This window comes from Daktulosphaira vitifoliae, unplaced genomic scaffold, assembly GCF_025091365.1.
Source record: "Daktulosphaira vitifoliae isolate Bord-2020 unplaced genomic scaffold, ASM2509136v1 Scaffold_1, whole genome shotgun sequence".
Lineage (NCBI taxonomy): Eukaryota > Metazoa > Arthropoda > Insecta > Hemiptera > Phylloxeridae > Daktulosphaira > Daktulosphaira vitifoliae.
In genome coordinates, this window is record NW_026099572.1 from 73,226,096 (window position 1) to 73,241,842 (window position 15,747).

Consider the following 15,747-nt stretch of genomic DNA (forward strand, 5'->3'; position numbering starts at 1 on the left):
AAAATTACAAATTATTTTATTAAGATTCCTATTATTATTAACTTTAACTAAAAAGGATTAATTAATGTAACATTAAAGAATATACCTTAAATTTCATTGATGATAATTGATATAGTATGTTGCCCATACTATCTCTAATAACTGACCATGTTATTTTATTTTCAGATTGTGCTGTTGATTCAACCACATGACGAGCCATATCGTAAAAAGCAATAGTGTTTCTTAACATTCCAACAGTCTTGTAGAATGGACAGAAACGATCATAAGGAGAATAACTGAAAGATTTTTTCAATATATTATTTTAATATAATAATACATTTGAAACATTTATTATAAATTGTTCTATACTATAAAAATTTTTAGTATTCTATTAAAAGAAACAGAAATAATTTAAAATTTGTCATTTTTATAAATGGCTAGTATTAAAATAATTAGGCATTACATAAAATAAGTAAAAATAAAATACCATTTAAATACAAACAACATAATATCATAATTCTACAATTAACACAGATAAAAATTGTGAGTTTATAAATCTAAATAATAAAAAAGAAAAATTTATCTTTAAACTCTAGTAATGAATACTACCACAATTTAGCCTATATCCTGATTATTTGAAAATATTATTCTTATATACCTGTTCTGTTGTAAGAAATCATCTTTTAATAATTTGGCAACTTCTAATGTTATTTTATCAGATTCAGCAAGTGATGCTTTACCAACCAGTTGGACAATTTCTGATAAATCTTCTTCCTCTTGCAAGATTTCTTTAACTTTTGTTCTTAATGGTACAAATTCGGGGAAGTTTTTATCATAGAAATCATCTAATGCTCTTGTGTATTTACTGTTGTAAAACATGAAAATAATTAGTAAGTAAACTAACTTGAAAAATTTTAATTAATACCTGTATGATATAAGCCAGTTTATAGAAGGGAAATGTTTACGTTGAGCTAATTTTTTGTCTAAACCCCAGAACACTTGTACAATACCCAAGGTAGCAGATGTTACAGGATCAGAGAAATCACCACCAGGGGGACTTACAGCTCCAACTATACTAACAGAACCTTCTCGCTCTGGATTACCTAAACATTTCACACGGCCTGCACGTTCATAGAATGATGCTAAACGAGCACCCAAATAAGCAGGATAACCACTATTAAAATAATAATAATTTATATAGATTTCATAACAGATTATACTAAAAAAATTAATATTTTACATACCTATCAGCAGGCATTTCAGCAAGACGACCAGAAATTTCTCTCAAAGCTTCAGCCCAACGAGATGTTGAATCTGCCATCATTGATACATTGTATCCCATATCTCTAAAATACTCCGACAAGGTAATACCTGTTTAAATTACAGATAGATTTCAATATATACAATAATTAAACAATTAACTAATGAAATATAAAAAAGTGATAATATACCAGTATAAATAGAAGCTTCTCTAGCAGCTACAGGCATGTTAGAAGTATTAGCAACAAGTGCTGTTCTTTTCATAATGGATTCTGTTACACCATCAATCTCAACTGATAACTCTGGGAAATCTCCTAATACCTAAAAATTGAAGTACAAGTTATAAATGTATGTTTTAGTAAATATATTGATACATTAGTTAAATGCAAGGGAATTACATTTTACATTTTTATTTTAGATTTTCCAAAGTTAAAATTTATTAAAACTTTAATCTTCAAACATAATTAATTTAATTACACTACTAAAAAAGTTACCTCAGCCATTTCATTACCACGTTCACCACAACCAACATAAATGATGACATCAGAGTTAGAATATTTAGACAGAGCTTGAGATATCACAGTCTTACCACAACCAAAAGCTCCAGGAATTGCAGTTGTACCACCTTGAACACAACTGAAAATCAAAGAAAATTTTACTAAACATTAGTTCATTTAAATTAATTAATTTATTAAAGAAAAAAGTTAAATAGTTTCTTACGGGAATAAAGAATCAAGTACTCGCTGCCCAGTTAAAAGAGGATAATTTGCTGGTAGTTTTTCAGTTACAGGTCGGGGCTGACGTACTGGCCAAACTTGAAGCATAGTAAATGATGATTTCTCTCCATCAAATTCGGTTTCCAAAATAATATCCTAATATATCACATATTTAGAACTATTGTTGACTCATAAAAAAGGATAATGTAACAAACTATTTACATCAACTTTGTAGTTTCCTGGTGGGGCTTGGAATACTACAGTTCCTTTAGCTTTAGGTGGTAACATTAACCTATGTTTAACAAGTGTATTTTCATGTACAAGACCAAAAAGATCACCACCAGTTATGTGACTTCCATTTTTAATATTAGATGGATTATACTCCCAAGAAACATCACGAGCTAGAGCAGGAATATTTACACCCTTTGGAATATAAATATTTTGTGTTAATTCATTAATGTCTTTTAATGGCCGCTGAATACCATCAAAAATGCTTCCCATAATTCCTGGACCCAATTCAACAGATAATGGTTTTCCAGTTCTCAGGACAGGATCACCAACAGTTACACCTGAAGTATCTTCATAAACCTATGGTAAAATATTATTTTTAATACATAATACATATTACTGTAATTTAATTTAATATTAAATTATAAGTAAAATTATTTTGAAATGTTGCCTAACTATGAAGGGAGAAAAACATAATCATCGAATACTATCTAGTCTAAAAAAAAAAAAAAGAGCATATATACAGTGTTCAGTAAGTAAGAAAACAAAATTATTATAAACAATAAGAACAATAGAAACCAGTTCCCTTACTTACTAAACACTCTATATAAATTTTACTATGCATATATTTTAAAATAAAAGTATATTTATATATTACATTTCAGATGTTTCTAACAGACTCAACCTAACATGAACAAAAAAATGTATGGTTCTTTATTTTATTGTTAAATATCTAAGTTTAAACATAATAACTCAATATTGTAAACTTTGATTAAAATAGATATTATATTGTTTATAAATCAACATTTTACATAATAATATTTTTATTTTTTTAAGTCTTATTATAAAAAGGTCATCATAACATTCATTTATACCTGTATAGTTGCCATGTCACCTTCTAGACGAATAATTTCACCAACAAGTTCAAAATAGCCCACTCGGACAAGTTCGTACATAGCTGAACCCGACATCTTTTCAGCAGTAACAACTATTTTATAGATAAATATTAATTAAATTATTTTGGCAATACAAATTAGTTACCTTATGAAAGGTAACAATATATATTGAAATAATTACCAGGTCCTGACACAGCAAACACAAACCCGTAAGAACTTTCTCGATCTTCATCTTCAAATGTCTTTAATGAAGTCATTTTTGTATTGTTTTTTTCTATATTTATAAAATTTAATTATTGGCTAAGATATAACAATGCAATGTAGAATCTAAATGAACATTTAATATGAAAAATTATAATTATTTTCAAAATATTTTGAACCTATATTGAAGAAATTAAATACCAAAATAATTTTAGTATATATTTATAATATATAAATAAAATACAAATTGACTACTCAGAATAATTATTTCAACATTTTAATGATAATCAACAGGATGACTGTTGTCATGTCCAAAGAATGCTACACAATTTTAATGAAAAAAAAAATCAATATAATTTTACTAAAAAACAATGTAATTATAAGTACCAAGAATATAAAAAAAAAATTAGATTATATTTTAAAAAAGTGATATATTAGATTTTAATTAAATCTTTTAGTGTTACCAATAACTCTACAACAAGAAACAATTGAATTCCACATATTTATATCATAGAAAATTAATGATTATGAATGTTGTAAACTTATGTTAACAGTTATGAATGTTATATGAAACAGTACTTTATTAATATTTAAAAGATTTTCTAACTTAATTTAATATGATTGACTATAATTTATATTTTAGACAATAACTTAATATATTAAATATTACTATATTAAACACTAAACTTTAAAAACAACTCTGTAATTATAATGTGTAAAGCTCACTGAGAAGTACATTCATAAATCAAATTCACACTTCAAGCATCATGCATAATCTAAATCCAAGTCACTTTATATTTACATTAAAGTAATTCATTATTTGATTATATAATAAAAATAAATAACTTTAACCGTTTAATTCAAGATGTTAAAATCCAAGATCATAAACAATGATAATTTGACTTAATTAAAGAGTGCGATTTTGTCATTGAAAACAAGGCGGGTCCCATATAAAAAAGGTTAGGGATTTTAGTTGGTTGAAGGAATATTGTTAAGATATCCAAAATCGTAATATTTATAATCGTATAACGTAGTCAAATAATAGTTTGTTAGATTGAAAAACTCTAAATGAGGGTGTCGGCCACAATTGGGAACTGGGTGGGTGCCACCAAAAGGGTTGATAAGTGTCTGATAACGGAAAATGGAATTCTTTTTAGGATAATAAGTTTGTAAATGTTATGAAGCTCTAACACACGTAATAAAAATGCGAAAAACAATAAAACAATTATGCTAGTAATACTTACAAAATATGTTGATGGAAATTGGTCGGCACTGACGGGCGTAACCTAAACTCAGAACAGTAAAACAAGAATCTAAAACCACACAACTCTAGCAGTGCTGCTACTGGCGGTGAATGATGCTGAGTGTAAAATATTTGGGCGGAACCCCAATCAGCTGACCGACAATCTATCAGCAAGTGCAACAACCTTGAGAGCTATTATAATTTTTGTTTATTTCCGCCCAAAAGTAGTAATTGAAATTAAAATTAAAACCATAAGAAACTTTAAAAACCTTAATAATTATTTTGATATGTCACTTGGGTCAAATAATTTCAGTGTCATTTATCGAGGATGTTTGTAGTACCTCAAAAACGCAATATTAATTTTGAAATATACATTGTACGTAATAAATGTTTCTTGTAAAATCAAAAAAGTTCAAATAATTTTCATAGAATAACGAACTTCAATTTAAAATATTTAAATAACTCTATTATGTACTAAAAATACATTAATATACACAGTATTCAAAAGTAAGGAAACAGACCAATTATTACAAACAATGAATACAATTAAAACATGTTTCCTTACTTACTGAACATATCTATAATTTTATGAAGATGGATCGCTATTTTTTTATATTACAATAATTAATATAAAATAAAACTGCTTTTGCATTTTGGTATTTCCAATTAAACAAGTGATAAAATAAATGATGATATAATTAGTGAATAAATTTAGTTTACTAGAATGTCTAGAATTGGATATTAGATTCTTAAAAAATATGACGGTAGAAACGCGATAACAATAATTGGTAGGCACCTATTGCACAAATTATTTTACAAAATACTATGAGAGGACAAAGTCCAACCGATAAGGTTGACATTTGCTCAAAAAAATGTCGAGTGTTAAAAAGTCTTATAACTTAAGATTTGCTTAAAATTTGTCATGAATCGTGACGGTGATCCTGAATGAGAATGAGAATGAAAAGAAAAGATTTAAACAGAATAGGGATATGGCTATTGGCATGCCGGTTGAAGTGGCGATTTTTAAATTAGACTGTTTTACTGTAATTATTTAAACCAAAATCATATTTATTTAACATAAAATATGAAAAGTGAGTTATAGTTTCTTTTTTTAATTATGTTCACTTTTAAAATAATTTTTAAGTATTCACTGTAGTTTTTTAGTATAGAAATATAGTAATAATTGATTTCTTTTAAAATCGTGTCAATACATGACAAAAGCAATAACGCAAATAAAGGCAAGAGTTCAACTATTTCATTAAAATTATTTTACATTTTACAAAAAACAATTAAAGGTTTTATTTTCTAAAACATCCACATGAAAAACAAAATATACCTACACCTCAGGACATGTGAATAGTATAAAAATTTTATTCTAATGTATTATGTAATCCTTTAATTATAAAATTTGAAGTTGAACTACAAATTGACTTTTATTGTAATGTGTATTTAATAATCGATATAGTGGTGTGATTATGATTTTTTATAGGAGTGCCTATAAAAAATAATTAATATTATACTGTGTATATAGTGTTCAGTAAGTAAGGAAAAGTTTTATCGTTTTCATTGTTTGTAACAATTGACCTGATTCCTTACTTTTTAAACACTCTGTATAATAAAATAAATACAGTTTTTGAATTAAATATTTAAACGTGTTAAGTAGCCAAGCACCCACCCCAAGTGGTATAGCCATAATCTTTTAAATGGGTAGGAAACATAGTCAAATAATCAAACCCAAATAGTGTACATTTATCTTTGCTTATATATTCATTTTGGAATCAGATGTTATGGTCAATGGGGGCCATTTTATCTGTGTTCCTTCCTCTGGGTACGTTACTGTACCCTCAATTTACGCCTATGATACGATATCATCTAAATAGTATCTTCAACTAATGATTTTTTGCGTTGTGTCAAGTTATTCTCTTCCCTAAGTATGCCTTCAGTATGTGAGTAGTAATTTAATTTACTAGTTACTCGTTGTTACTTATTCACTAATTAATTGAATGCACACTATTAAAAATATTCCAACAGTATTTCTAATTAAACATGTCTAGATTTAAGCACGTTTTCAACAACAAATCTACATTTGTCACCGTGTTATGAAGTTAACTAGTTTATTTTGAGTATTATAATATTGGTAGAATTGTTTATTGATATCGCATGGATAATGTTATCAATACTTTTTATGTAGTGTGCTCAGTGTTATGCCATCCGTAGTTAACTTGGAAGGATACATGAAAATAATTATTTTCCAATATGACAAGGTGAGACTTAAGATATTTTTTAAAATTAATTAGTCTCAAAATTAGAATTATTAAAGAATACCATTTTCAATTACTGAATTATTTTAAATTTATATATTATTACTAGCAAATATTTTGATATTTATTTTAAAAAAATTGTCTTAAGATTATACTATATATTCAATTAAATGTTTAAAAAGTACTATTACAAATAATATTCTTAATTTATCTTTTATTTTCTCCGCATTGTTCATATAATTTGGATTAATAATTATCTTTTGTTTTGGTTTCATTTATGATAGATTAATTTATTAATTTTCATATCACTATTGTATAGTAATGAATCATGTGGTTGATGTTTATAGAGCAAAGTTGGAACTGGGAGAAATAACACATCATAATATTAAACAATTAAAACGTTTAAATACAGTTGTATTTCCTGTATCATACAATGAAAAGTTTTATAAAGATGTTTTAGAAGCTGGTGAACTAGCTAAATTAGGTAACATTTAATTTTTAACTTTCATTAAACTTTTAAATTTATGTTTTTAATTTTAAAGCATATTATAATGACATTGTGGTTGGAGCAGTATGCTGTCGAATAGATCAAGAAGTCGGGCGTAGATTATATATTATGACTTTGGGCTGTCTATCACAGTATAGAAGACTTGGTATTGGTAGTATGATGGTTGAACATGTCTTAAATTATGTTAAGGATGATGGTACATTTGATAGTGTTTATCTGTAAGTAATTAAAGATTTAAAATCTGTTTTTGTTTGAAATCAAGGAAAAATTTAAACTTCATCTAAATTAAAAAGATTAGGTTCATACAAATATTTTACTGGGTAATTTAATTTTTTGGGGGTAGTTTCAATGTATTATTTTGAAATGAATTTTATTCAAAATAGTTTTAAGAAACCCTTTATATGATTATCATATAGAGTTAATTGTTTTCAACTAATGTAATGACATATTCATTTTAATTCTTAAAAATGTGCATGTTAGAAGTTGGAATTTTATTCTGGTACACATTTTTTGGGAGTATTGGCTGAAAAAAATGGCAGTTTAAAATCTTAAAGAATTGTGAGTTTAATTAAATGATAATTTTTTTTTGGATATTTGAGTATATTACATAATAAAGTAATATATAAAATGTATTGCATAAAAAAAAAAATATTGATTAATTTGATGGAATTTTAATGTTTTTTGTAGGTATGTAACAATTTATTACATAACAAGAATTATTTTAAGAAAAGATCATTTATAAAAAATCATTTTAAAAATTTAATGATTATTTTAAGTTTATTTTATTCAAATGTAATACCTTAAAAAAACACATTTTGTACTTTGGTTAATAAAAGTAAAAATGATTTGCTTTTTATGCTTACAAAAGTATTTTTAACTTTTTGAGAAAATATTACCATTATATTTTGGTAATTTTAAAAGAATATTATTTTGGTTATCCTTAATAATACTATTTTTAATTTAATATTTAATATTAATTTAATATAAGCTTTAAATAATTTTAAATAGTCCATCACTAAATTTGTACTGTATTTTTACTATATGTTGTTTGTATTCATATTATTATTTTTAGACATGTACAATTAAACAATGATAGTGCCATAAAATTCTACAAAAAATTTGGTTTTGAAATAGTAGAAACTAAAGAACATTATTATAAAAGAATAGAACCAGCAGATGCATATGTATTGGAAAAGCGCCTACGGCACAAAATAACAAATGGAAAAAATGACCATCTTTCAAATAACAACAAAAAAGACTAAACTGAGATATATTTTTTACTTGTTCATTGTATTAATACACTTCTAACATTTAAAAACATACTGTTACTTATACAGTATAAAATAATAAATATGCATAAAAAATATGTCATAATAATAACTTTTTTATTTAGATCTATGTTTATCCTATAACATAATAATAATAAAAAAAATTAACATTTGTTTAGATTTATAGGTAAGTATTATCTTCTTATTCACTAATAATAAAAATATCACAATTAAATCAATTGAGAAGTATGATGAGTAATTAAAAAGATATTGATAGAGTATTTGCTAATAAAAAAATTGTTTATGTTGTTTGAAGTAAAACTAATGGTTAGTACTATTTTGTAATTCTTCAAAAATATCACTAATGCGCTGTGCACAAAAAACAGATCCTTCATGTGCTTCTTTACATGTCTAGAAAAATTGAATAAAATTTATTTTAATTATGATTTATGTTAAACTACATAGTAACTTACTACTGCTAAATTTAAAAATCCATGAGGTAATCCTTTAAGTATGTCTAGTTTTACCTTTTTACCTAAGTTTTTTAATCGTTTCGCAAACATAATACAGTCATCTAGGCAAGGATCCATATGCACAGTCTATAAAAGTGATAATTTATTTATAATTCATAATTTTAAATTATATAATTAAGAGCTTAGGGTTAAAAGAGCATATTAAAATGTTTTTTATTAACTTATTGTTAATTTTTTCAATATTTTATTTTTAAAAGTAAAATCAGATTTATGTTTTTAATTTAAATTGTAAATTTTTTTAATTTCTTAGAAGTATAATAGATTCCATATATTGAAATAATTCTTCTGTACTGATTAAATTTCTTGGGTTACATTTTGTTGTATATAATTATACTGAAAATATTTAGGTTCACAAGATTAACATTATGCATTACGCAATGATTTTGGACCAACCAAGTGACCTTATCACAGAATTCAAATGTAAACACTAGATGTCTTCATTGCCAAAAATGGGGATGAACAATTAGAAGCTTTTCACTTTACACTTGATACTTTCATATATCTCTTCATACCCTGCGACAATACCAGTGGACCTATGCTGATTCCTTCATTGAATTATTTTTGACACATTTATAAATCATAGAGAAATCAGAATTCAGTAGACAAATATTTTATGAATAATTAATTATATATTTAATTTATTACACATTGTATATAATAATATTTCATATTGAGATTTTTGCTTTATTAATAAAAATATATGTAAGTAATAAGAGTTTTTAATATTGTACTTTATCCTTAGACAGTTAATGTGAATTTTGTTTAGTGAGATCATTTGATTAATGTAATCATTATATTAAGCTATGTATACTGTACATACTATGTAAGAAATATGTTAAATATTTTGTTTAATCAATTTCTGATAGTAAAATCTTCATTATATTGAGTATACTTTTAAAAATTAATTATGACCATATTTAAAATAATTAAATTTACAAATGTGATAGACTTAATTGCAATAAATTTCTTCAAATCTAAATTTTTTTAAAATAATTAAAGAAAATTATTTTTAAATAAATACTTCATTATTAAATAATATTTATCCAATTAAATATTATTTATACTTTTCAATATGCAAAAATAATTATAGTTAAAAGTATAATTTTAATATAAAAAGTTAATGAAAAAAAAAGTGTAATTTTTTAACTATTAATATTTTTTATAGATTTAAATATGTTTCTAGTAACATACTATAATTTGAACAGTAGGTAGTTTTATGAATATATCGTCATTTGCCAAATATGGCGAAAGAAATGGATCCTCAGGCAATTTAGGTAAATCAATTAGTAAAGCAGTTTCTTCAATAACTTCATCTAAAGCATCAACTTCATCTAAAGCATCATCTCCATCACTTGAAAATAATAAAAACAAATTTATATGTGTAAATGAAAAAATTTTTTAAAAAAGTTGAAATTTTATTGATTAATTTTAGACAAAGTTTTTTAACTGAAATTAAAAGTAATAAATATTTATGATTTTCACTTAACAAAATTTTATTAACACTTCTCATTTATTCAGTTTTAACAGAATTTAACTAATTTTAACATTTTATTTACCTAATATCATCTTCTGTATTTCCTGTTGTTAAAGTTGTGAATGTATCAGATATAGCTGATGAAATATTTTCAGTTGTTTCAGATATCATAGAAGAAAATTGTTTTGAATCACAATTTTTTTCTACATTTGTATCACTATTATCTTTTATAGGTATTTCTGGAAGATATCCGTCACCATTAGTTGAAATTAACTCCAAAGCTTCTTCACTGGACTCAACTTCTTTTACTAAATTTCCATTGGCTATACTACTTTTGCTTTTTTTTATTCTTTTTAATTTATATTCATATGTGTTATCTTGATAGTTTTCAGGTGGACATGCATAAGCTATAAATTAAAATACTTTACATTTAATATAAAGTACTAGCTAAAAAAATTTTTAAACAATATACCTTTTAAGCAGTTTATCATAAACCCTAAGGGTAATAAAGGGTCAATTAAACTTAAAAATCTAGCAGGTGTAGGTGACCAGGCTATAAGAGAAGGAAAATAAGCTAAAAATAATCCATCAGGTATTCTAAATCCCATATCAATACACTTGAGCGCTACGCAAGCACTTAAAGTTCCACCAGCAGAGTCGCCTAAAAATAAAATACATATTGTTTCAAAACTCTACAAATAAAAGTAATTAAGTTATACAGTTTTCAATATGATGAAGACCATTTATTCCTTACCAGCCAATATTACATGTTTAGCTGTAGATCCTAAGTATGCTGCATTGTTCAATGCCCAAATATATGCAAATAACACTTCTTCTCTCGCTCTTGGATAAGGTGCTCTTGGAGCTAAGGAATAATCTACTGATAATATAGGTATATTTAAGCGTACAGCCCAATCTCTTAAGTATGATTCATGAGAACTAGAGCTTTGAGATACAAAGCCACCTCCATGACAATGAATTATTAGATTTTCCGAGGCCTCAGGAAATACATTATTTTTAGGACTTTCATCGAGCTAGACACTTTAAATTAGTATAAAAAAATTATTAATAAGTGATAATAACCTAATTTACCATGCCTCTACGTTTAGTTTTTGAAATTAATCGCACATTTAAAGGTGCTAATCCTACATGACTCTCGGGAGGTTTAAGTTCATATTGTTGTCCATTAGGTTTTAAGTATACAATTGGTTTACTTGGAATAGATATCATACGATTTACAGCAACTGTGGGTGATACTAAATTAGGTAAACTCTTCAATATTTCTAAAAAATTTATTAAAAAATAATAAATACTTTTAAAAATTAACTATTTAAAATATTTGTAGATATATTACCAGTTTCTCCAAGAAATAAAAATGCTTGGTAAAATTCAACAGAAGAATATTGAATTAAATTGACAATTCTACGAGCTCTCAATTCTGGATTTAACATATACTTACTACCTAATAATTACATAAAATATTGATTATAATGCATAAATGATTAAATAGACATTGAATTACAATTCCATGCAGCATTAGCTTTGGCTAACATGCTATTCTCATAGTAATATACTTCACTAAATGAAGCCATCATAATGGCGATAGTTTTTAATGCAGGTTGAAGTGACTCACCAAACTAGAAAACGAAAAACATATCCATAAATTAATAAAAAGCAAAGATTTATAGAAAAAATTCTTTAAATTTTTATCTTCAAAATTGATAAATAAAATATATAGATTAAAAAATCTATTTATTGTAGATAAAATTAGTTTTAATTTTAATTATTTAAAATCATAATTGTTTTTTTGCCTTCTTAAAATAATAAAAGAATTGATTGACATATTTTAAATTTTATAATTAGTAGTAATTGTTTTTTATAAAAATCTGATAAATATTTTGATAATGTAAAGTCTTTAAGTAACTTTTTGGTTTAATGTTTTGGGCCCATCATAAAATGATAAATTTTACTTCAAAGTTTCTCACTTGAAAAGCCAAGCAACGGCCATAAAAGGGTAAAAGTTTTGAAGGTTCAATTTTCATCATCATTTCAAAAGCAGTACTGTCATTTCCAGCAAAGAGTATGCCTGGTTTACTCCATCCAATTAGTTGACATAAATTTTCTAAACATAATACCAATGTATCCATCACTTGACTACATGCTTCAATCTCTCTAAAAATAATTTTCGGTTCTTAAAATGTTATAAAAGTAAATTTATAAATAATTTTTATACTTTGTATAAAATGTTTTACGGAAGAAAAATGAATCACGATTAGCTGTAAACTGAGAACATATTTTTATACAATGAGCTATGAAGATATCAACAGCTGCAATAAAGCTTCGGTAACCATTTCCCGGTGTAGATGGATCAAAGTCATATAAATGGCAGCTAATCCGAAGTGATTCAATTAAAGGTATTAAACAACCAACTTTATTAAAAAGTTGGTTAAAACTCTTTGATAATATTGCATAACTTTTTTTTTCATCATTTTGGAAAAATTTCAAATTCTCTTCACATAAATTTTTAAGTTCAATGTATGAAACTTCAATATCATCCATTATTAATGATAACAATTTTTTTGGAATAAATCTAAATATTAAAAAGTAAAATATAATGATTAAAAATATATATATATTCAATATGTCTATTAAATTTTATAATATAAAAAGCATTTTGATTTGTATATTTTTCAATATAAATATATACAATCCTAAAAAAAATTTGTACAATTTTTTTTGACTCTATTTTAGTCTACTTGATTTAAAAAGCACTAATATTAGAAAGATTCAAGGGGACATTACTTCTTCACCTAATACATCCTTTGCTAGATACTCAATCTAAAATATTGATATAATTATTAAATTATCAATTTAATGTATATGAGACTGATTATCTTATAGATATCTGTATTCAGGATCTGGACAATTTAATATAAAAATTTAGTTTCAACAAGTATTTTGGAACTCAAAATAATATGGATTATACAGATTTATATTTTCTCATTTCAAGTAACACTTATGAGAATTATTTCATTCATTATTTATAAATTTAAAAATATACCACAAATGTACTTACTATTAATAAAAATATATATATATTACTTACTTTAATTATAATATTTGATTGTATTATTTAATTTATTGAAAATACTAATATTAAAGATAACAATAAAAGTTGTTATGTCATTAAGAAATAATGATGTACAAATAAAATTACTCCAAGGTTGTTTATCTGTTTGTTACTATTAGTAATGGTATTTATAGTACATTTCACAAAAAATACTTTAATCATTATGAGTACAGGTATACTTAAAGTTAAAAAATTGATTTATTTTGTGTAGTACTTTACAATAATACCAATTGTTGACACCAGTGGATGGAGTTTATGATAAGGATCAAGTTAATTGTAAATATTTTCAAATGTATGTCATATTATGTTTGTATGTATTTTAAAAATCAACAGCTATAATTTAGATCCATTTTTATAAACTCATTCTCAATCGTTCTAGTGACATAACTAATAAATATCTTATTAACAAAATTAAATAATATATAGTTTTATAATTTACTACACCTTGAAAATTCAATTTTTTTCTATGGTAAAGTGGTACTATTGGTAGAATCATTACCAATGAACCCAGATTTGTTAATTAGAAACTGGTTTAAAATAGATTGGCCTTATTATATGATGACATTGTAAAATGATTGTGGCTACACCTCAAAAGCTGATGTCAAGTTTACCTATTTTTGAAGAACCACAAATAAATTAAAATGTACAAAATATGAAATAATGAGAAAAAAAGGTTAGGTATGAGATATTTTAATGTAAAAATCTCGGTGGGCTTTTAGGACCCAATCCATCATAAATTACAGGTTTAAAATGCTTAAAATATTTTTTTAATAATAATAGAATACTTAAAGAAAATAGTTTTACAGTAAATTATTTCCTTAAAAATTATTTTAGTTCTGCTTAAAAGAATGCTTAGATGGATGAGTGGAGTGACTAGAAAAGATAGAATAAGGAACGAGCATATAAGTGGGAATACAGGTGTAGCGTCAATTGTGGATAAGATGAAAAAAAATAGACTTAGATGGTTGGGTCATGTTATGAGAAGAGAACAATCGGAAGCTGTAAGAACAGTTATAGAAATTAATGTTGAAGGAAGAAGAGGTAGAGGAAGACCAAAATAGAGATGGAGGGATACTATTGAATGCAATATGAGGACAGCTGATGTGGGAGATCGTGTCAAGTGGAAGTTTAGGATAAGGGTGGCCGATCCCAAGTAGTTGAGATTAAGGCGAGGAAGAAGAAAAAGTTAGCTTAAAAAAAACCCTTATATATATATGTATATATATCTTATATAAAGATCTTTTTTATTGTTTTATACATTGATAGTATAAGATAATTCATAAAAAAATATAAATATAAATATGAATACAAATATAAAATAGAGAAGTATTAATTAGAAACACTTTGTGATTCCATGTTTTCTAATTTTTATCTATAATTAATAGTGTGTAAAATAGGCTAAGATTTTTTTTATAGCAATTATAAGAAAAATTAAGTTTCATAAAGATAAATAATTTACTGTATAATCTATTTTTAAATAAATAACAATATGTTTATATAAGAAATTCAAATTACAGTTGTAATGAATTTAAATACTTTAAATAAAAAAGTTTAACTATAAAATGAAGCACATTACCAATAAGAACTTCAATAAATTTGACTAATATCAGAGACTTTTGGTTGATATGATTATAAACAAAATTAAGAAATGTTTTGAGAAAATTTTTGGGAAATATTAAAATATATAACATTAAAAGGAAACTTTAAAACTATTCAATTTTCAATAAATTAAAATCATTCCCACTTCTTTAAGGAAAATTTAAAATAATATATGTTTTATTAACTATTTTATTCAAATTACGAATAAAACCGAAATTAAGTGCCTAGTAGATAAAGACAATACCCTGCATTATGTGATTATGATATCACATAGAATTAAAATTATATTCTGTGATTATATATGAATGTCATATGATTTTTTTATGATAAGTAGATAATCTATGTTGGTTTGACAAACTTGCCCAACTTATGATAGCCATTTTATTTTAAGTACTGCACGCACTGCTTTATCTTTTGAGACTTTGAAATTATTTTCCCTCCATTTACAGTG

At 24.9% G+C, this 15,747-nt stretch overlaps 3 protein-coding genes and 1 long non-coding RNA gene across 8 annotated transcripts in view; 2 read left to right on the forward strand and 2 right to left on the reverse strand.

Annotated features, from left to right (window-relative positions):
• The window catches only part of LOC126894519 (V-type proton ATPase catalytic subunit A), a 256,069-nt gene that overhangs the window by 802 nt on the left and 239,520 nt on the right, over positions 1–15,747 (reverse strand). For 2 of the 4 annotated variants that reach the window (XM_050665583.1, XM_050665584.1), the window contains exons 2-11: positions 3,261–3,353; positions 3,059–3,171; positions 2,178–2,543; positions 1,960–2,111; positions 1,734–1,875; positions 1,431–1,560; positions 1,224–1,350; positions 905–1,153; positions 638–844; positions 86–275 (exon numbers count right to left, since the gene is read on the reverse strand). In XM_050665583.1, coding sequence (XP_050521540.1) covers positions 86–275; positions 638–844; positions 905–1,153; positions 1,224–1,350; positions 1,431–1,560; positions 1,734–1,875; positions 1,960–2,111; positions 2,178–2,543; positions 3,059–3,171; positions 3,261–3,336 — 1,752 coding nt within the window. In that variant the 5' untranslated portion in view covers positions 3,337–3,353. Of the gene's footprint in view, positions 1–85; positions 276–637; positions 845–904; positions 1,154–1,223; positions 1,351–1,430; positions 1,561–1,733; positions 1,876–1,959; positions 2,112–2,177; positions 2,544–3,058; positions 3,172–3,260; positions 3,407–4,524; positions 4,660–15,747 lie in introns of those variants that run through there. The other 2 variants (XM_050665581.1, XM_050665582.1) reach the window with 2 other exon arrangements.
• LOC126894528 (uncharacterized) lies at positions 1,457–2,053 on the forward strand. Its single transcript, XR_007701439.1, has 2 exons — positions 1,457–1,587; positions 1,658–2,053. It is a non-coding gene; the product is annotated as an uncharacterized LOC126894528 (long non-coding RNA).
• Positions 6,696–8,658, forward strand: LOC126894526 (probable N-acetyltransferase san). 2 transcript variants are annotated; one of them, XM_050665598.1, is made up of 4 exons: positions 6,696–6,787; positions 7,132–7,268; positions 7,327–7,510; positions 8,365–8,658. In XM_050665598.1, exons 1-4 carry the CDS (start codon positions 6,780–6,782, stop codon positions 8,552–8,554), a joined length of 519 nt encoding a protein of 172 aa, XP_050521555.1. In that variant the 5' UTR covers positions 6,696–6,779; the 3' UTR covers positions 8,555–8,658. The 2 variants fall into 2 exon arrangements, with proteins under 2 accessions (XP_050521555.1, XP_050521554.1); XM_050665597.1 differs by lacking the exon at positions 6,696–6,787 and having other exon boundaries at positions 7,091–7,268.
• LOC126894515 (hormone-sensitive lipase) lies at positions 8,723–15,505 on the reverse strand. Its single transcript, XM_050665575.1, has 13 exons — positions 15,274–15,505; positions 14,140–14,308; positions 12,801–13,157; positions 12,553–12,739; positions 12,090–12,204; positions 11,922–12,029; positions 11,660–11,850; positions 11,322–11,601; positions 11,040–11,228; positions 10,650–10,974; positions 10,285–10,444; positions 9,034–9,159; positions 8,723–8,971 (listed from the first exon to the last, which is right to left on the reverse strand). Exons 3-13 carry the CDS (start codon positions 13,124–13,126, stop codon positions 8,882–8,884), a joined length of 2,097 nt encoding a protein of 698 aa, XP_050521532.1. The 5' UTR covers positions 13,127–13,157; positions 14,140–14,308; positions 15,274–15,505; the 3' UTR covers positions 8,723–8,881.

What these genes read in the sequence shown, in the direction of transcription:
- LOC126894526 (XM_050665597.1), top strand. Translation starts at nt 7,106, where the DNA reads ATGAATCATGTGGTTGATGTTTATAGAGCAAAGTTGGAACTGGGAGAA. An exon ending in TGGTGAACTAGCTAAATTAG is followed by an intron (nt 7,269 to 7,326) that starts GTAACATTTAAT and finishes TTAATTTTAAAG; the next exon opens with CATATTATAATGACATTGTG. An exon ending in ACATTTGATAGTGTTTATCT is followed by an intron (nt 7,511 to 8,364) that starts GTAAGTAATTAA and finishes TATTATTTTTAG; the next exon opens with ACATGTACAATTAAACAATG.
- LOC126894515 (XM_050665575.1), bottom strand. Translation starts at nt 13,126, where the DNA reads ATGGATGATATTGAAGTTTCATACATTGAACTTAAAAATTTATGTGAA. An exon ending in CGTAAAACATTTTATACAAA is followed by an intron (nt 12,740 to 12,800) that starts GTATAAAAATTA and finishes AATTATTTTTAG; the next exon opens with AGAGATTGAAGCATGTAGTC. An exon ending in AGCTAATGCTGCATGGAATT is followed by an intron (nt 12,030 to 12,089) that starts GTAATTCAATGT and finishes TGTAATTATTAG; the next exon opens with GTAGTAAGTATATGTTAAAT.